The sequence below is a fragment of the Myodes glareolus genome, chromosome 2, assembly GCF_982192425.1.
Source record: "Myodes glareolus chromosome 2, mMyoGla1.1, whole genome shotgun sequence".
Taxonomy (NCBI): domain Eukaryota; kingdom Metazoa; phylum Chordata; class Mammalia; order Rodentia; family Cricetidae; genus Myodes; species Myodes glareolus.
Window position 1 is genome coordinate 15,904,422 of NC_142027.1, and position 17,616 is coordinate 15,922,037.

Below are 17,616 nucleotides of genomic sequence, written 5' to 3' on the forward strand. Positions count from 1 at the left end.
TTTTGAATGTCTTTAGGGTCACAGCTACTGGAGGTGAATGTTAGGGAGCTACAAAGAAATTAGTAGTCTCAGAGTACATTGAGAACAAGTCCCCCTCCCCCGCAAGTAGCTGGCTTTGGATCTCTCCCCTTGTTTTCTCTCTGGTAACACTAACTGTGGAAATAGCTTTGCCACTCTTCAGGATTTAAATGCCATATAACAAGCTACAGACATCAGGACTTTGTTGAGGAACACTTTTTAAAAAGCTATTTTCTTATAGTTAAAAAAAAAAAAAGGAAAGAAAGAAAATATACCTTTGGTCCTGGGTGAAGATGTGAAGCTCTGATCTACTTCAAGGACTTAAACATTATATACTCCTGGCTCCTTTCTTGAGAGCCAATCAAACTGGGCCCATCAATTGTCGGGCTATGTGTAGCCCACAGTAAATCAGAATCACACAAAGACACACTGTAGAAGGGCTGAACCACTTGTTACTATTGCAGAGGACCGCAGTTCCCAGCCCCTGTGTCTGGGACTCACAGCCATCCGTAATTCCTGTTCCAGAGCCTCTAACATCCTCTTCTGGCCAGGTACACAGGCACACACGCACACCCAAACACACACACACACACACACACACACATGCACACGAAATAACAAATCTTTAAAAAGCCATGCTAATGAAAAAAAATGCATCCCTATGAGGCAATCTATTTAGCCTTCCAGAGACCCCTCCTCCCCATACAGTGCTCCCAGCAGGTAATACTGTAGAGCCCATCTGCTCCTACTTCCCCCAGACACCTGTAACTTATCATTCCTTCTTCCAGATACTGACCAGAAGTGTCAGTGCTCCTTTCCAGACATTCTAGGCTTTCTCACTCATCTAAAGTTACATCCTTGTCACTCCCTGGCCATGTGACTGAGGCTTTACAGCTGCTTGCTAATCTCCGTTGCTGAGAATCTACCTGGTTTCTCAAAAGACACACTTTCTCTCCTTCCGATGGCTGCCAAGATTGACACCTGCCCTATTGTTTTTTTCTCAAACTTTGTCTCACTTTTCCTTCTGAGTCAGGCTTTGTTTGTTAGGTTTTGATTTTTGAGACAGAGTTTCCCTATGTAGCTCTGGCTATTCTGAAACTCACTGTGAAGATCAGTCTGGGCTTGAACTCACAAAGGTCCACCTTCCTCTGCCTTCAGAGTGCTGGGATTAAAGGTGTTGGGCCCCCACTCCCAGCCTGATTCTGTTCTTTAAATGATGCACAATTAATAAAAACTCAGAGAGTGAAATTGGGATCAACCTGAAGACCCAAAAAACAAAGCAGCCAGCCATTGGCTTTTACCTCGACCTCAGTCCAAAATGGTGATCCTCCCTCCAGGAATCTCAGAATGAGACTATGTCTGAGAGCTGTCTCCTCCCATTTTATAATTCTCTCTAGAGCTAGGATTAAAGGTATGTACCACCCAGGTTCTATGGCAACTAGTGTGGCTACTGGAATTAAAAGTGTGTGTTATTGCTGCCTGGTCTGTAAGGCTGGCCAGTGTGGCTGTTTTACTCTCTGAACGTCAGACAAGATGTATTTATTAAAATAAAAATGAAATGCCACCACATTAAGTTCTTTTATTAGTAAGACTAAAATGTCCCTCCCCACATGTCAAAACCGACTATTTGATTGTTCCACTTGGGACCTCCAGTTTGTTCATGCTTGATCCAGAAAGCCCCATTCCTCTCTCTCCAAGCCCTACCTTCTCAGAGAATCTCCAACAAAGCAAAGGCACCAAAAAGCTCAGTTCGGCATTCTTGGCAGCTATGGTAGTTCCTTCCCTGAAGTTGCCAACAGCCTAAGTCTCGCACACATCCAGTTTGTGGCAAACACATCATCACCCCTCACTACAGGCTATATAAGCTCCCTGCTTTAGTTCGGTGTGTGACCTCCAGCGCTGATCTCTGGTGCTGAAGACCTCACCCGGGAGTTGCTTTGCTCAAATAAACCTGTTCTTTTATTTTTTAAATTCAGCTTGATCTAGCTTACTACATAGCTGGAGAAACCTATCATTACATTACAGAAAATTTTTACTCATGACACAAAGTCAGGGTCCATTCATGTTTTTCAGTTTCTACGAGCTGAGAATTTTTAATTTGTTCCCTGGAATTTGAAGCTTTTAAGTATAATCTTTCTTCACTGATATCTAAGAACTATGAATGTAAACAGTACATGAAATACTACTAACAATTATATTTATAACAATTACAAGTGTTCAGAAATACATCTGATATGTGTAGTACTTTCCATTTGGTGATGAGAAATTAGTATTTCCATGGCAAGGGTGTTGCTCAGTGATAGAGTACTTACCTAGCACACTTGGGATCCTCCTTGGCTTTGATCCTTTCATACAAAAGACACAAAAAGAGTATTAATAACACTTTTCATGTAGTGACACAGTTTTTAATTTTTTTTAGATGTAAAATCTGTAATACCCTTGATTATTGTTCCAGGTAAATTTCTTTAGAATACTGTGCACAAAAAATTCTTTATGGAAAATTTTATATATGCAATAAAAATACTATGATTTCCTTTATTCACCCATTATGCAAGTTTTAAACCCAAGGGACTTGCCATTTTTAAAGAATAATTTATTTTCATTTTTATGAGTAGTAAAAGATGTGTTTTTTGCACATCTGTGTGAGGGTGTCAGATCCTCTGGAAATGAAGGAATTGTAAGTGGCTGGCCATGCAGGTGCTGCAAATTGAACCTGGGTCCTCTGGGAGAGCAGCCAATGTTCTTAACCATTAAGATATCTCTCCAGCCCAGGGAACTGCCATTTTTCTTTGTATCCCACTTCTTGAAGAACTGAAAACCAAACAGATAACATTTCATCTTTATCCAGTGTACATTTCTAAATGACATTTTCCTTCTCTTCCTTATAACCACAGCACTTATCACCACCCAAAATAAGTACAGACACTTCAGGACTTTCAAATATTCAGTGTTAAATTTTCCCAATTATTCAGCTTTCTATTAAACTTTATTTATAGTAATTGGTGTCCAACGGTCACATGTTATTTGTATAATTTGAAAAACTTAGACAAGTCCCACTCCACCCATAAACCCTTCTATCCCCTGTAACCTCAGAGGAATTCTAAAACACAGGCTGCAACTACACAGAGAAGACCAAGAGAGAGGACCAAGAAAGGAACTCTGTAGCACAAGCTGTGGAATCACAGAGTAGACCAAGAGAGCAAACCAAGAGAATGGACCAAGATAGCAGAACAAGAGAGATCTCAGCAGCTCCCTGAGAAACAGACAGTGATAGTACAGAGCAGACCAAAAACAGTTCCCAAAGATGCAGACAGCAACTGCAAGGATTGGACCAAGTGACAAAGACACTGCTGGCACATTTTGGAGGAAGAGATGGGTAGGTGCCAATGCAAGAGTTCATTCAACAACCTAAAAAGCAACATGGTAATGCCAGAACTCAGTGGTCATACAACAGGAAGGTCATAAAACTTGATCATCCTAACCCAGAAGAAGCATAAGAAAATGATTTTAAATGTAACTTTGTGAAGATAATGGAGACGTTTAAAGAGGAAATGAAAATTTTCCTTAAAGTAATAGAGGAAGAGACAAAAAAAATTGGAAGAAATCAATAAATCTCTTAAAGAACCCCAAGAAAACCAAGAAAAAGCAATCAAACAGGTGAAGCAAAAAGTTCAAACAGTTCAAGACTTGAAGAAGGACATAGAGGCAATAAAGATAACACAAACTGAGGGAATTTTGGAAATGAAAAATCTGGGTAAACAAATGAAAACTGATGTTGGACAATTCTGTATCCTGTCAATTATGTTTTAAATAAATGCCGATTGGCAAGTAGCCAAGGGAGGAAGTAGAGGTGGGACAACCAGACAGGAAGTAGAGGTGGGGCAATGAGAACAGGAGAATTTGGAGAAGAGGAAAGCCCATTCCTCTGTAGTTCTGCCAAGAAGGAAGATGTGACCCACCCCGCTGAAAAAGGTACCAAGCCATGTAACTAACATAGATAAGAATAATGGGTTAATATAAGTTATAAGAGTTAATAAGAAGCCTGAGCTAATGAGCCAATCAGTTTATCATTAATATAGACCTCTGTGTGATTTTTTTGGGGCCAAATGGCTGTGGGACCTGGTGGGAGAACAGAAACCCCAACAAGCAGGCCCTCATGTTACAGAGAACTACAGAGGCAAGCATAAACAACAGAATGCAAGAGATGGAAGAGGGAATCTCAGATGTTGAAGATACTATAGAGGAAATAGATTCATCAGTCAAAGAAAACATTAAATACAACAAATTCTTAACATACAACATCCAGGAAATCTTGGGACACCATAAAACGACCAAACCTAAGAATAATAGGAATTAAAAAAGGAGAAGAACACCAGTTCAGAAAGGCACAGAAAATATATTTATAGAAGAAAACTTTCCCAGCCTAAAAAAAAAAAGGATATCCCTATGACTGTACAAAAAAAGCTTTAAGGAGAAGTCCCCAGATTGTTCCCTGGACAGCAGAGGAGAGGGTGCCTGAACTGGCCTTGGCCCATAACCATACTGATAAATATTTTGCATGTCACCTTAGAACCTTCATCTGGCGATGGATGGAGATAGAGACAGAGACCCACATTGGAACGCTGGACTTAACTCCCTAGGTCCAAACGAGAAACAGAAGGAGGGAAAACGTGAGCAAGGAAGGCAGGATCAGAGGGAACCTTCACCCGACGATGGATGGAGATTGAGACAGAGACCCACATTGGAGCACTGGACTGAGCCCCCAAGGTCCAAATGAGGAGCAAAAGGAGGGAGAACATGAACAAGGAAGGCAGGACCGTGAGGAGTGCGTTCACCCACTGATACAAGGAGACTGATCTAATGAGAGCTCACCAAGGCCAGCTGGACTGGGACTGAACGAGCACGTGATCAAACCGGATTCTCTGAATGTGGCTGGCAAGGGGACTGTCTGAGAAGCCATTGATAATGGCACTGGGACTTGCTTGTTTCCTCTGCATGCACTGGATTTTGGGGATCCTAGTCTGTTTGGATGCTCACCTTCCTAGATCTGGAGGGAGGGGGGAGGAACTTGAATTTCTCACAGGGCAGGAAACCCTGACTGCTCTTAGGGCTGGAGAGGGAGTGGGGGAAGTGGGAGGGTATTGGGAGTTAAAGACCTCAATATAAATCTGACCACACTGAACCTTATAACAGAGAAAGTGGGAAGTACACTTGATCACACTGGCACAGGAGACCACTTCCTAAATATAACCCCAGTAGCACAGACACTGAGAGCAACAATAAATAAATGGGACCTCTTGAAACTGAGAAGCTTCTGTAAAAGCAAAGAACACAGTCAATATGACAAAAAGGCAGCCAACTGAATAGGAAAAAATCTTCATCAAGATTAGAATTTTCACCACATTAGACAGAGGATCTACAAAATATCTAAAGAACTCAAGAAATTAGACATCAAAATTCTAAATAATTCAACTAAAATAATGGGATACAGATCTAAATAGAGAATTTTCAACAGAAGAATCTCAAATGGTGGAAGACTCTTAAGGAAATATTTAACATCCTTAGCCATCAGAAAAATGCAAATCAAAATGACTTTGAGATACCATCTTAAACCAGTCAGAAAAGTTAAGATCAAAAACACCAATGATAGCATACGCTGGAGGGGATGTGGAGTAAGGGGAACACTCCTCCATTGCTGGTGGAATGCAAACTTGTATGACCACTCTGGAAATCAGTAGGGCAGTTTCTCAGAAAACTGGGAATCAACCTACCTTAGAAACCAGCAACATTACTCTTGGGCATATACCCAAAGGATGCTCAATCATACTACAAGGACATTTGTTCAACTATGTTCATAGCAGCATTATTTCCAGAACCTGGAAACAACCTAAATGCCCCTCAACTGACAAATGGATAAAATAATGTGGTACATCTATACAATGGAGTACTACTCAGGGGTTTAAAAAAAAAAAAAGACATCTTGAAATTTGCAGCCAAATGGATGGAACTAGAAAAAAATAACCCTGAGTGAGGTAACTCAGACCCAGAAAGATGAACATGGTATGTACTCACTCATAAGTGTCTGAATTGGTCTTGCCTTGTAGTCAAATTGATAAATATCTTAAATCTCACCATAGAACCTTCATCCAGCAACTGATGGAAACAGAGGCAGAGACCCACAGGGGAGCACTGGGCTGAACTCACAAAATCCAGTTGAAGAATGGGAGGAGTGAGAATATGAGCAAAGATGTCAAGACTATAATGGGGACTGGTGCGGGAGAATTATCTGTATTCTGTCAATCATATTTTAATAAAACGCTGATTGGCCAGGCAGTCAGTATAGTCGGGAAAGCCAGACAGGAAGTAGGGGTGGAGCAAAGAGACTGGGAGTATTCTGGAAGCAGAAGCTCTCTCTCAGCCACTCCTGCGCAGATCACTGAAGAAGCAACATGTAAGCTGCCCCCACTGGAAAAGGTACTGAGCCCATGTGGCTAACATAGATAAGGATAATGGGGTAATATATGTTATAAGAGTTAACAAGAAGCCTGACCTAATGGGCCAATCAGTTTATAACCTTATGGAGTCCTGTGTGTAATTTCTCTTTGGGATTTGCCGGCTGTTGGGGTACTGGGCGGGTCGGAAACCCCAACAAGCCGGCCCTCATGTTACATATGGCGCCCAGACGTGGATAACTGAATCCACAGAAAACCTGAGAAAGTTTGGGAAAGAATAAAGTATGTTTTCTTGGTAGCAGCAATTTTTCGGTTCTGCTCTGCTTGCTAGAGGCAAGCAAATGCTCTCATCTAAGAGAGGCTTCTTGACTCAGCCTTAGCTGCAAAACCTTGCAGCTCATTAAGAGGTCCTGCCACGAAACACTTAAATGCTGTTGGTGAAAAGCTGAACGCATGCTTTTCGGTTTTCAGTCGTAGCAGGAAAAAAGCTGTGCTGTTTTAAAATGCCGGCTTTCTGGGCTGTCCTGCCAGGACAAACTCTGACTCTTGCAGGCAGGCAGTCCGACTGAGTGTGGTCTGTGAGCAGAATGATGCAGCTTGCTTGCTAGCAAGGACCTTGAAACACGACAGAGTTGTGGCAGTGAACACAGCTGTGGCTGGTATCTCAGCTATGAGTCTGGAAAGCTAAGGAATGAGCTGGATCTAGCTGTCACAGCCACGGCTTTCCATATTGCTTTGTAAATTAAAGGCTCATGTGGTCAGAAAAAGAGAGATAAACAGTAAAGAGAGATTCAAAGATGAAGAAAACCTCTAAATGGTTTACAGTGTGTTAAAAATATATGCAGGCTAAAAGGTTAAAGTCATTAAAAATAAAGAAGAAAGAAAGGGAGATATAGGGTGTGGTGGTACACAGTTTTAATCCCAATGCCTGGGAGGCAGAGGCACATTGACCTCTGAGACTTTAAGGGGCAGAGGTAGTTGACCTCTGTGACTTCAAGGTGTGGTAGCACACACCTTTAATCCTAGCACTGGGGAAGCAGAGACACGTGGATCTCTGTGAGTTCAAGGTGTGGTAGCAAACACCTTTGAGCCCAGTACTGGGGAGGCAGAGACAGAAGGATCTCTGTGAGTTCAAGGACAGCCTGGTCTACAGTTATTCCAGGACAAAGATATATACAGAGAACCTGTCTCAAAAAGCCAAAAGATAAAAGTAATAATAAAGAAATAGACGTTAAAATAAAGATGGAAAATACAAAGAGAATCTTGATACTGTATGCCATTATGCTCTCTTTGAATTATTTGAATGCTGAGGAAGGAGCAACAGCTGCTAAAGGACTGTTGTTTATAAATGCTGCTGAACTAACCCAAGAAAGGTATTTTGAAAATACCTTGGCTTCAAAATTGAAGTCAAAATGTATGCTACTTTGGAGAAGAGATTCTGCTTTTGTTTCCACAGAAAACGAGAGGCTTTGGATTTATTCAGAGTTAAGAAAAATCACCTTTGACCAAGGGAGGCCACCTGAAAAATCTCCGACAGGAATAGATGGCCCAGATGTCTGAGTTCTTCATCCAGAACAGGTTCAAGACTGCTGCCTGAGATGATCAAGACTCACAGGATACTTCAGTCAGGACTTGATTATAACTCTAAATTTTCTTTAGGTCCCCATAAGATCATCAGCGCCCCCAACCAGCAGGAAGTAGCCTGAAATACTACGCCCACATTCCTAACAAATGGACTATGGGTATTTTCCTTTGTTTAAAAAAAAAAAAAGAGGGAAATGGTGCGGGAGAATTATCTGTATTCTGTCAATCATATTTTAATAAAACGCTGATTGGCCAGGCAGTCAGTATAGTCGGGAAAGCCAGACAGGAAGTAGGGGTGGAGCAAAGAGACTGGGAGTATTCTGGAAGCAGAAGCTCTCTCTCAGCCACTCCTGCGCAGATCACTGAAGAAGCAACATGTAAGCTGCCCCCACTGGAAAAGGTACTGAGCCCATGTGGCTAACATAGATAAGGATAATGGGGTAATATATGTTATAAGAGTTAACAAGAAGCCTGACCTAATGGGCCAATCAGTTTATAACCTTATGGAGTCCTGTGTGTAATTTCTCTTTGGGATTTGCCGGCTGTTGGGGTACCGGGCGGGTCGGAAACCCCAACAAGCCGGCCCTCATGTTACAGGGGACAGCCACTGAAATAGTTTACTTGAGCTAAAGGGAGCTCACCAACTCTGGCCAGACAGGGAAGGAACCACCATATGACCAAACTAGACCCTCTGAATGTGAATGACAGTTGCGTGGCTGGAGCAGACTGTGGGGCCACTAGCAGTACCACCAGGATTTATCCCTACTCCTTGTACTGGCTTTTTGGAATGCATTCGCTTTGGATGAATGCCTTGCTCAGCCTATTGTATGGAGGGCCTTGGATCTAACTCAAAGCAATGAGTCTTACCCTCTTTGAGGAATGGATGGGGGTATGGTCCGGGAGAGAGGTACAGGGAATAGGAGGGGAGGGAGTGGGAACTGGAATTGATATGTAAAATGAAAAAGGGTTTGTTTTCTTTTATAAAAAATAGAAAAAACCACAAAAACTTATATCTCTTATCCTACAGATTCCTTTTAATCTTTGTCATTGTCATTTTAAAGAGGTGTGTGTGTGTACCTGCAAAGTCCAGAAGAGGGCATTGGATCATCTGGAGCTAGAGTTACAGTTACAAACTGCCTGATGGATGCTGGGAACAAAACTCCAGTTCTCTCAAAAAGCAGCCCATGCTCTTAAGCACCAAGCCATCTCTGCAAATTCTATACTTGATATTTTAAAATTATCTTTCTTGTGTTATTTTTCACTTGTAATTTGCTGATTCTATCCATGTAAATGACTAATGCTCTTTGCCTTATATTTCCTATAAACTGGTCCTAAATTTGGGGATTTATCAGATCCTGGTTCTATTTTTTTTATTTTTATATTTTTTCAAGATGGTCCAGATGCATGATATCATGGGTCTTAAGATATCCTCTGGCCTGTATTTGCAATGTTGTTATGCAACAATTGATTGAAATCTTCCATCCTGTAGGAAGCTACTTAACCAGAAAGATAAACAGCCAAAAATGGCTTCAGAAAGTACCTAAAACTGGCCAGATTCACAAGGCTCCTCCCTGCCAGAGAAAGGAATAAAAGATGAGCATTCCTCTTCTATGGAAGAAAGCTGAGCTGCAAGAAAGACTATCAAGACAAGACCAGGTGCCTCGAAGGGGTTTAGGGCAACTGAGTCACTACTGTTTTATTTTCCAGCCAGGGTTTCTCTGAAGCTCTGGCTTTTCTGGGGCTCACTTTGTAGATCAGACTTGATGTGGGATAATGTTCTTGTAAACTGTAAAAATTTGTCATTTATATTACTTTAATAAAACACTGATTGGCCGGTAGCAAGGCAGGAAGTCAAAGCAGAGCAACCAGACTAAGAGAATTCTGAGAAGAGGAAAGACAAGAGACTCAGTCATCACCCAGACACAGAGGAAGCAAGATGAAAATGCCATACTGAACAAAGGTACCAAGTCACGTGGCTAAATATAGACAAGAGTTATGGGTTATTGTATGTTGTAAGAACTAGTTAATAATAATCCTGAGTTAATAGGACAGTTTATAATTACAATTCACAGAAACTGTTCTCCCCAAATTCCTGTTCTGTTTTGTGTATGTGTGTGTGTGTGGGGGTGTCCTGGAAAATCACTACTTTGATAGGTTCTAAGTAGTGAAAAGAAATACAGAGGAACACATGTATACTTGTCAGAAGTTGACTGTCAAGATTTTTAACCAACTAAAAAAATTCCAGGAATATGAATTTTTTTCAAAAGAAAACAAAAAGCAAAAAACTTTCAACATAAGAATTTATTGTATAAGTTTTATTTTTCTCATTTACTATTTTTACATTTTATGCACAAATATTTTTATCTGAGTAAAAATAGAAAATAACTGTTTTATGTAAAATTACAAAAAAACCAAAGAAATACATAATTGCTATTATGATAGTATAAGTGTCTTTATTTAAAGAGTAAAAATGTATGCAAAAATTCTCCTCCCTTCTACAAAAGACAGAATATTATTTTCTTGGGAATAAGTGAAGTATGGAAATATCAACATTTTTAGAGCCTTTAGATCGAGGACATTAAGTCAGACACAGGTTTGTTTTGTAGTTATAAATTTTAAAACATTTTGTGCTGTCTCAAGGATACACTAGGTTCTTTATAAAAGGCAGTGGCATAAATGGCAAACACAGAAAACAACAGAACTTGCCAAAAATATTTGGAGGTACACTCCTTAAAAGAAACAACCACACTCAAGTATCACCTTTTATCTGGAAGAAAATTAAATAATTTTTCCTAATTTATTTACATGGATTGACACCAAAATGAATGTAATCAATTAATTAATTGTGTGGAGATTAACCACACACAGCAATTCTGCCTAACTAGCTGGACTTTTCCAATGCCAACACAAATGTTCAGAATTCAGGCTAGCACATGTATAAAATGATCTCAATGTAAACATAACATTGAAAAATTGTTTTAAAACAAAAACAAATATTTCATTATTCTTGAACAAGGTACAAAAGATGGTCAAACCATCTTTAAAAGATGGTTCTTTTAGTTTGACTATCTTAAATCCTATGAAAAATATGTAACAAAACTGAGCAAAGAATACCACAAATTAGTATTTTCTTTCACAAGATGAATTGTTTTTAATAAAGACTAGCAAACTGTGACCTCATAAGGACAACAAATATTCTGTCTACGTGAAGCTTGAGTAAAGGAGAGATCCTCTCATTTTCAGAGTGCAAGTGCACAGAAGGAGAGAGGGGAAATGAGCATCTTACTACTGAGAACTCTGCTCAAATTATCACCAAAACAAAATCTACCAGACAAAAAAACCCGACAGAATGTAGCTTTTTTTTGTTTTGTTTTGAAAAGCATTTGAAAATGCTTAATTAGATTTTAGGGACCTAGAAATACAGATGTTCCTTTACTTAAAAACATACATTTATACAAATGAAACATTAAAGCTCGTCCTTAACATCCTGTCTCTGAAACATTTTAACTGTAAGATTCTCAGACTCTCAGTGTACTATGTAAAAAGCCTGTTTTGAAACAGTGACTTCTGGCTCCCCGGGCTTTAAAAAGATGGGAAAAGCCTTCTTTACAGCTGCTAATTTTTTATCTGAAGTAAGGGTCTTGAGAAAATTTTATACTCAAGATATTCTTAAAATGGTGGAGATCAAGTTGTGCTGATATTTGTCAGCTTACTGCTTATTAAAAACAAAAAACACAATTTAATTGTTTTAACGTACTTACTGTAGAATTAAAGGACTTAATATAAGCAAACAATACTTGCTGAAGCCTGATAGCACAGCAGTGGAAATTAAGATGTAGGAGGTAAACGATCTTTCTTTCTTGTTCCTTATACTCCAAGCCACTGCTTAGTCTCAGCAACACCATCAGGCTGCAATCACAGATGCTCTCCCTACTAGTCAACATCAAATAGGTTCTTCTAAAGTCATTTCTGGGCATGAATTGAAAGAATAAAATTTGAGAGGTGAATAAGGCAGCCTTTATACTGTTCTGAGGAACACCTTTCTGCTATGAACACCTATTTGCTAGTCTCTCATATCATGATTTATGTACAATACTTTAAAACAAAAGAAGATTTTTCTAGCATTTTCTTCTTAGTGTTAGCAAGCAGTAAGGCATCTCATATAAGATTTATTTAAAGATTTTAGAAATAATAGTATCCCTTTTGAATATCTTTATGTCTTCATACATGCAGAAAGTGATTAGCTGGCCATATAGATATATAATATTTTAGAGACACATCTGAAATACTCAAAAGGAAAACAAATGAAACAAGTGGGGAAGTTTATTTAAAGATCTCCTACAGCGCCAAGCCAAATCCATTTATAACTATTCACAAGTAATTTACTAACATTTTCAAAGTTGAGTACTTTTGTCTGATCTAAAGTCTTCATTTTTTCAGAAACACAGAAATGAATACATAAATGGTGTTGTACAATAATCTGATACTATAGATTAGTTTTAAAAAAGGAAGTCTAAACCAAATTTTTATTTTCTTACTGAGGTATACTTTTTAAAATTCAAAGAATGATATCATTTTGAAATTTTTTTTCCGCAACAGCTGGTTTATTAGAATTAAACGCCTTTCTCGAAATAATTTAAGTCCTTGGCCTGACATAATGAATAAACTATACAGAGAACCATTAGTAAAGGCTTGAGTTAAGCCGGCTTTAAACCGGTCTCATCCAACACGCGCTTCTGCCAGTTAACTTATTCTTTACTTGTAAATATATAAATTAATAACCTGATAGTTTAGTAATTATCAATATAATTTTATTTGATATGAACATTTAGCTCTGCTTGATTAGATGAAACAGGCACACATGCTTTAGCTGAGAACTTCCTTTTGGCGGCTCTATGTAAAGCAGCAGAGGGGAAACAGCTTCACTCCAGCAACGGCTACACCAGGCTGTTTCCTAGAGACACTTTCTTACTGTCATCTTTAGATGCTACTGGCTGTTTTTGGTAGGGCTAGACATTAATACTGACCAGTTTAGCTTTCCTGACTGTTAGCAAACTACCCCACGATGAACCTGCTCTCAGACTTCAGGCATCGTGGAGATCCTTTAACACACATTTTCTAAAATATATGCTCAAAGTAAAAAGATCCAAATTCACAAGAGTATGAAATATTTATAAAAAAAATCATGCATCAGATTGTATAGTCTAGAAATAAGATTCAAATTCAGTAATAAATGTTAGAGCAAAGCTTGCTCTAAATATTTAAGAAAATTCTTAGATTCCTAGGAAGTCCTAGGTCTCAATTGTCCTTTTCTGTTTGTAGAGAGGCAGCAGCCAGCGCTACGGCTGTGACTGGTTGGGCGATTCCATGGAGCTGCATCTTTGCAAGTTTCTTCTGTTCACATTCTGTGACTAAGCGGTTCAGTTCTGCCGCACTGTATCCAATAAGAGTCTTCAAGTCACAAACAAATTTGTATACAAATCTCTTGCCTTGAACTTTACAAATCATGTCCCCATCATAATAATACCTTTAAAAGGAGAAACCACATTAGGACCTTGTGAAAATGAAGAGTTTGTATGTCTCATATAGACTTTTCTACAAATAGAAGCCTACAAAGTTCTGTGCCCACCACAATAGTTAACAAAATGAAACTTTAAAACACAATTTTAACCACTGTGCTACACATTGATTTAGAAATCAAATAATTACTAAAGAGAAGAAAACAAACAAACAAACAAAAAACAAGTTTTGGAAATGGCAAAAGAATCTAACCAAGAGCTTTTAAGCCTGAAACCATGTTGCAAAGCCTCGCACCTGGACCTGCTGCCTCTGTGACCACAGGAACAACCTATTTCCTCTAACCTTTCATTCCTCATCTATAAAATGAAGTTAAAACAGTACTTACCCTCACCGCATTATTGAGTACAGGAATGATCTTTATAAAGTGTTTAGCACACAATGACTACCACAGTAAACTCTTAATAAAAGTTATGCTAGTAAGAATCCAGATAACAAATTTACAGGTTGAAAAATCCACTTTTGTTTTATGGCGTAGGAGGTCCTTCTGTCTTTGTGTTGCTTTTATTGGTTAATAAACTGCTTTGGGCCTGTTGATAGGGCAGAACTTAGGTAGGCGGGGAAAATTAAGTGGAATGTTGGGAGGAAGGCAGAATCAGGGAGACGCCATGGACCCGCTGCCGGAGAAAGACGTGTTGAGACTTTGCTGGTAGGCCATGACCTCATAGTGATATATAGATTAATAGAAATGGGTTAAATTAATATGTAAGAATTAGCCAGTAAGAAGTTAGAGCTAATGGTCCAAGCAGTGATTCAATTAATACAGTTTCTGTGTGGTTATTTCAGGGCTAAGCTAGTCAGGTGGCGGGGATGAATAAGCAGTCCCTCCTTGCAACAGTTTTATATAAAATCCAATATATATAATATAATACAGACATGAATTTTGAATTTTCATTCATTCATACATAAAGGTTCCCCAAAGATAGTGGCACTATTAGGAGATGTGGCCTTGTTGGAGTAGGTGTGGTCTTATTGAATGAAAAGTGTTACTGTGGATGTGGGCTTTGAGATCTCATATATGCTCGAGATGTCACTCAGTATTTGAGACTTTCTGTTGCCTGCAAGATGTAGGAATCTCAGCTCCCTCTCCAGCACAATGTCTGTCTGCACGATGTCATTTCTCACCATGATGATAATGGGCTGAACCCTGAACTGTAAGTTAGCCACCCCCAATTAAATGCTTTCCTTTATAAAAATTGCCATGGTTCTTTTGGGAACCTGTTCCTCATACTAGACTACCTCACCCAGCATTGATGCAGAGGGAGGACCAAGATCAACTCGATATGCCATGCTTTTGTTCAAGCCCATGAGTGAAAGAATGGATGGGGTGGGGTGGGGTGGGTGGGGTATTGGGAATAGGAAGGGGAAGGGAGGGGGGACTGGGAGTAGGGAGGGAGAGGAAACTGGTCAGCACGTAAAATTAAAAAAAAATGTTAATTAGCTAAAATAGAGTTTAAAAAATTGCTATGGTCTCCTTGTCCCTTCACAGTAAGAGAAACCCCAACTAAGACAGGCCCCAAAATAAATACATGGGTCAGAACAAACAGGTTACAAAGAAGGAGGCAAAGGGCATCATAAAGAACCATAGCTGCCCAGGCTACAATTGTAGAGCAGACCCGAGTCCACTCTAGTAGGCTGGTTTACTATACTTTCTATGGAGACAGAAGCAGCTGAGTTTATAGCTATGTTGTACAGCAGAGTTTACATCAACAAAGAATTTGAGTCTCAGCTTATAAACTACCAAAGTGCTTGTCATGCAGCTTAAAAATACAGGTTTATGACAGACACTTGGGGAAAAGGAAAACAATAAAGTGGTTCCCTCCTTCTAGAATGTAATTAGAACGGGTACAATCACCGTTCCAAAAAGGAAGTGCACAGTGCACACGTGAGCCTATACTCTAATAACCTAGTGCATCATCAGCAGGCGCCGCACGACAGCAGGCACTGCATCTGCGCTCTCCCTAACCGTGGCTTCATAGCCATCCCCTGACCTTCCTGAAACCAGTTTTTAAATCTCTTTAAATTTTGAATTTTATCACATGAAAGAAACAACACAAAAGTGGTTAGAAAAGTATCACTCAGGTCTAATAATAGAGTCTGTCAATACCTAGAGCTTCCTCTGTTCCTTCCCAACCATCCATACTCTAAAGATTAACCCCAAGCTTGCTCCAAGACACTAGTTCCATTGCTCTGCTTTGTATTTTGTTCCTGAAAAGCAGATTCATAAATGCTGTGTTTACTTTTCCTAGTTTATCAAACGGTATTAAGTGAATGCACGCACACTTGCGCGCGCAAGCACACACACGCGTGCACACACACACACACAAACACATGTATATTTTCTATATGGTCCTTGGACCCAGACCCTTCCTGAACATCAGGGTATCATCATTTGTGGCAGCCATTCATCTTTACTACTCAATGTATCACAACTAGCTTACTCATTTTTCTACTGGTAAATACATGGGTGAATTCTGACTTAGAATATTAGAGTATGTGTGTGAACATTCAGACATTTCTGTTTGTCATCTACTAAGAAAAGTTACTTAGTAACTTAACAGGGCACATCTCTTGCCAAGGGTGGAAGCACTCTCATAGTCTCACAAGGTAGTTGAGGTCTTTCCATTTAGTATTCATAGTATTTAAGGAAAATCATTCCAATTTTCATTTTTAGATATTCAGATTTATGCAGATGTAAAAGGATAAAACTATCAGTATAACAGAAGATAGTAGTCACATATTTGATACAATACACACTCAATTTAGAATGTAAATAGCATCTCTGTAGTACAAAGTATAAAAATATTAAAGATTAATAAGGTTAGTTTTGAACAGGAAACTATATGCTTTTAAATTACATAAAACAAATTATCTTATAATTTTTTAAAAACATCTTTACGTGCCTCAAAATTTTCAGTAAACTCTTTAAAAAGTAATTTTTAACATAATGCATGAAAGTTTTTAAAAAACTGAGATATCTCCCAGATGCTGCAGATGCAGAGATGCCTCTGTGAAAGATGAGGCACAGGAGACCTTAGACTCAAACAACTAATCCTCCCACCTAGGAACAGCTTAAGAATTTGTGTGACAAAAGAGAGGTGATACTTAGCATGACTCACAAGCCTCTAAATTCTACAAACTTATTTCTTGCCATGCTTTCCACGGTAACAGTGCAGGTAAATGGGATGGATCATAATTACTGGGCCTTTATCCCCAATCCTCCAATTAACCTAGCAGTGAGTTGGGGAGATAATGGATATTCCTCTAGTGGTTAATGAATCTTCTTGGCAACCTGGTCCTTACGACAACTGAGGTCCTGCTCAGCCAATGGAAAAGAGAAGAGTGATTAACAATTACACTGCGGTAGTACAAGGAATTCTACTTGCATGGGAAACAGAATTCAGTGCCTATTAAATAAAATCTCTCAAGTATGGCTATTCATAGTCAATAAGACCCAAAATTACTGTAACAAGTTGTATATGCTTCAAGGATCTGGTTTTATAGGACAGGATATTAATACTACTGTTCTGTGATATGTGGGTTACCAACAAGGAATCCGACTAGGTACATTGGCAACAATGTCTGAGTGAAACCTCGACTGCTAATTAGTATCTTCCAAGGAGACATCTGTGACAGTTCAATATGTGCATGTATATGTGTGTCAGAAGCTGGTTCTTTTCTCCTACTGTGTAGATCCAGAGGAAACTGGGCAGGCTTGTGATGAACACCTTTATCCACAGAGCCATCCATTAACCAACCAAGCATGTATGCACACACACACACACACCCCTTTTTTCTTTCTTTTTGATATTTCAACAAGTGTTTCCATGTGTAGTCCTGGCTGTCCTGGAACTCTGTAGACTGAGCTGGCCTTGAATTCACAGATATGCCTACTTCTGCCTCCCAAGGGTTCGGACTAAAGGTGTGCACCACCACCGCTTGGTTCAAGCCCACTATCTTAAGAAAAAGGATTTTATTTTTTATT

General features: G+C 39.3%; 1 protein-coding gene across 3 annotated transcripts in view; it reads right to left on the minus strand.

The window, feature by feature from the left end:
• Positions 1-10,337: 10,337 nt before the first annotated feature.
• Positions 10,338-17,616, minus strand: part of Gabpa (GA binding protein transcription factor subunit alpha) — a 31,242-nt gene continuing 23,963 nt past the window's right edge. For all 3 annotated transcript variants that reach the window (XM_048422926.3, XM_085685718.2, XM_085685719.2), the window contains exon 10: positions 10,338-13,581. In XM_048422926.3, the coding sequence (XP_048278883.1) occupies positions 13,353-13,581 (229 nt within the window). In that variant the 3' untranslated portion in view covers positions 10,338-13,352. The remainder of the gene's footprint in view (positions 13,582-17,616) is intronic.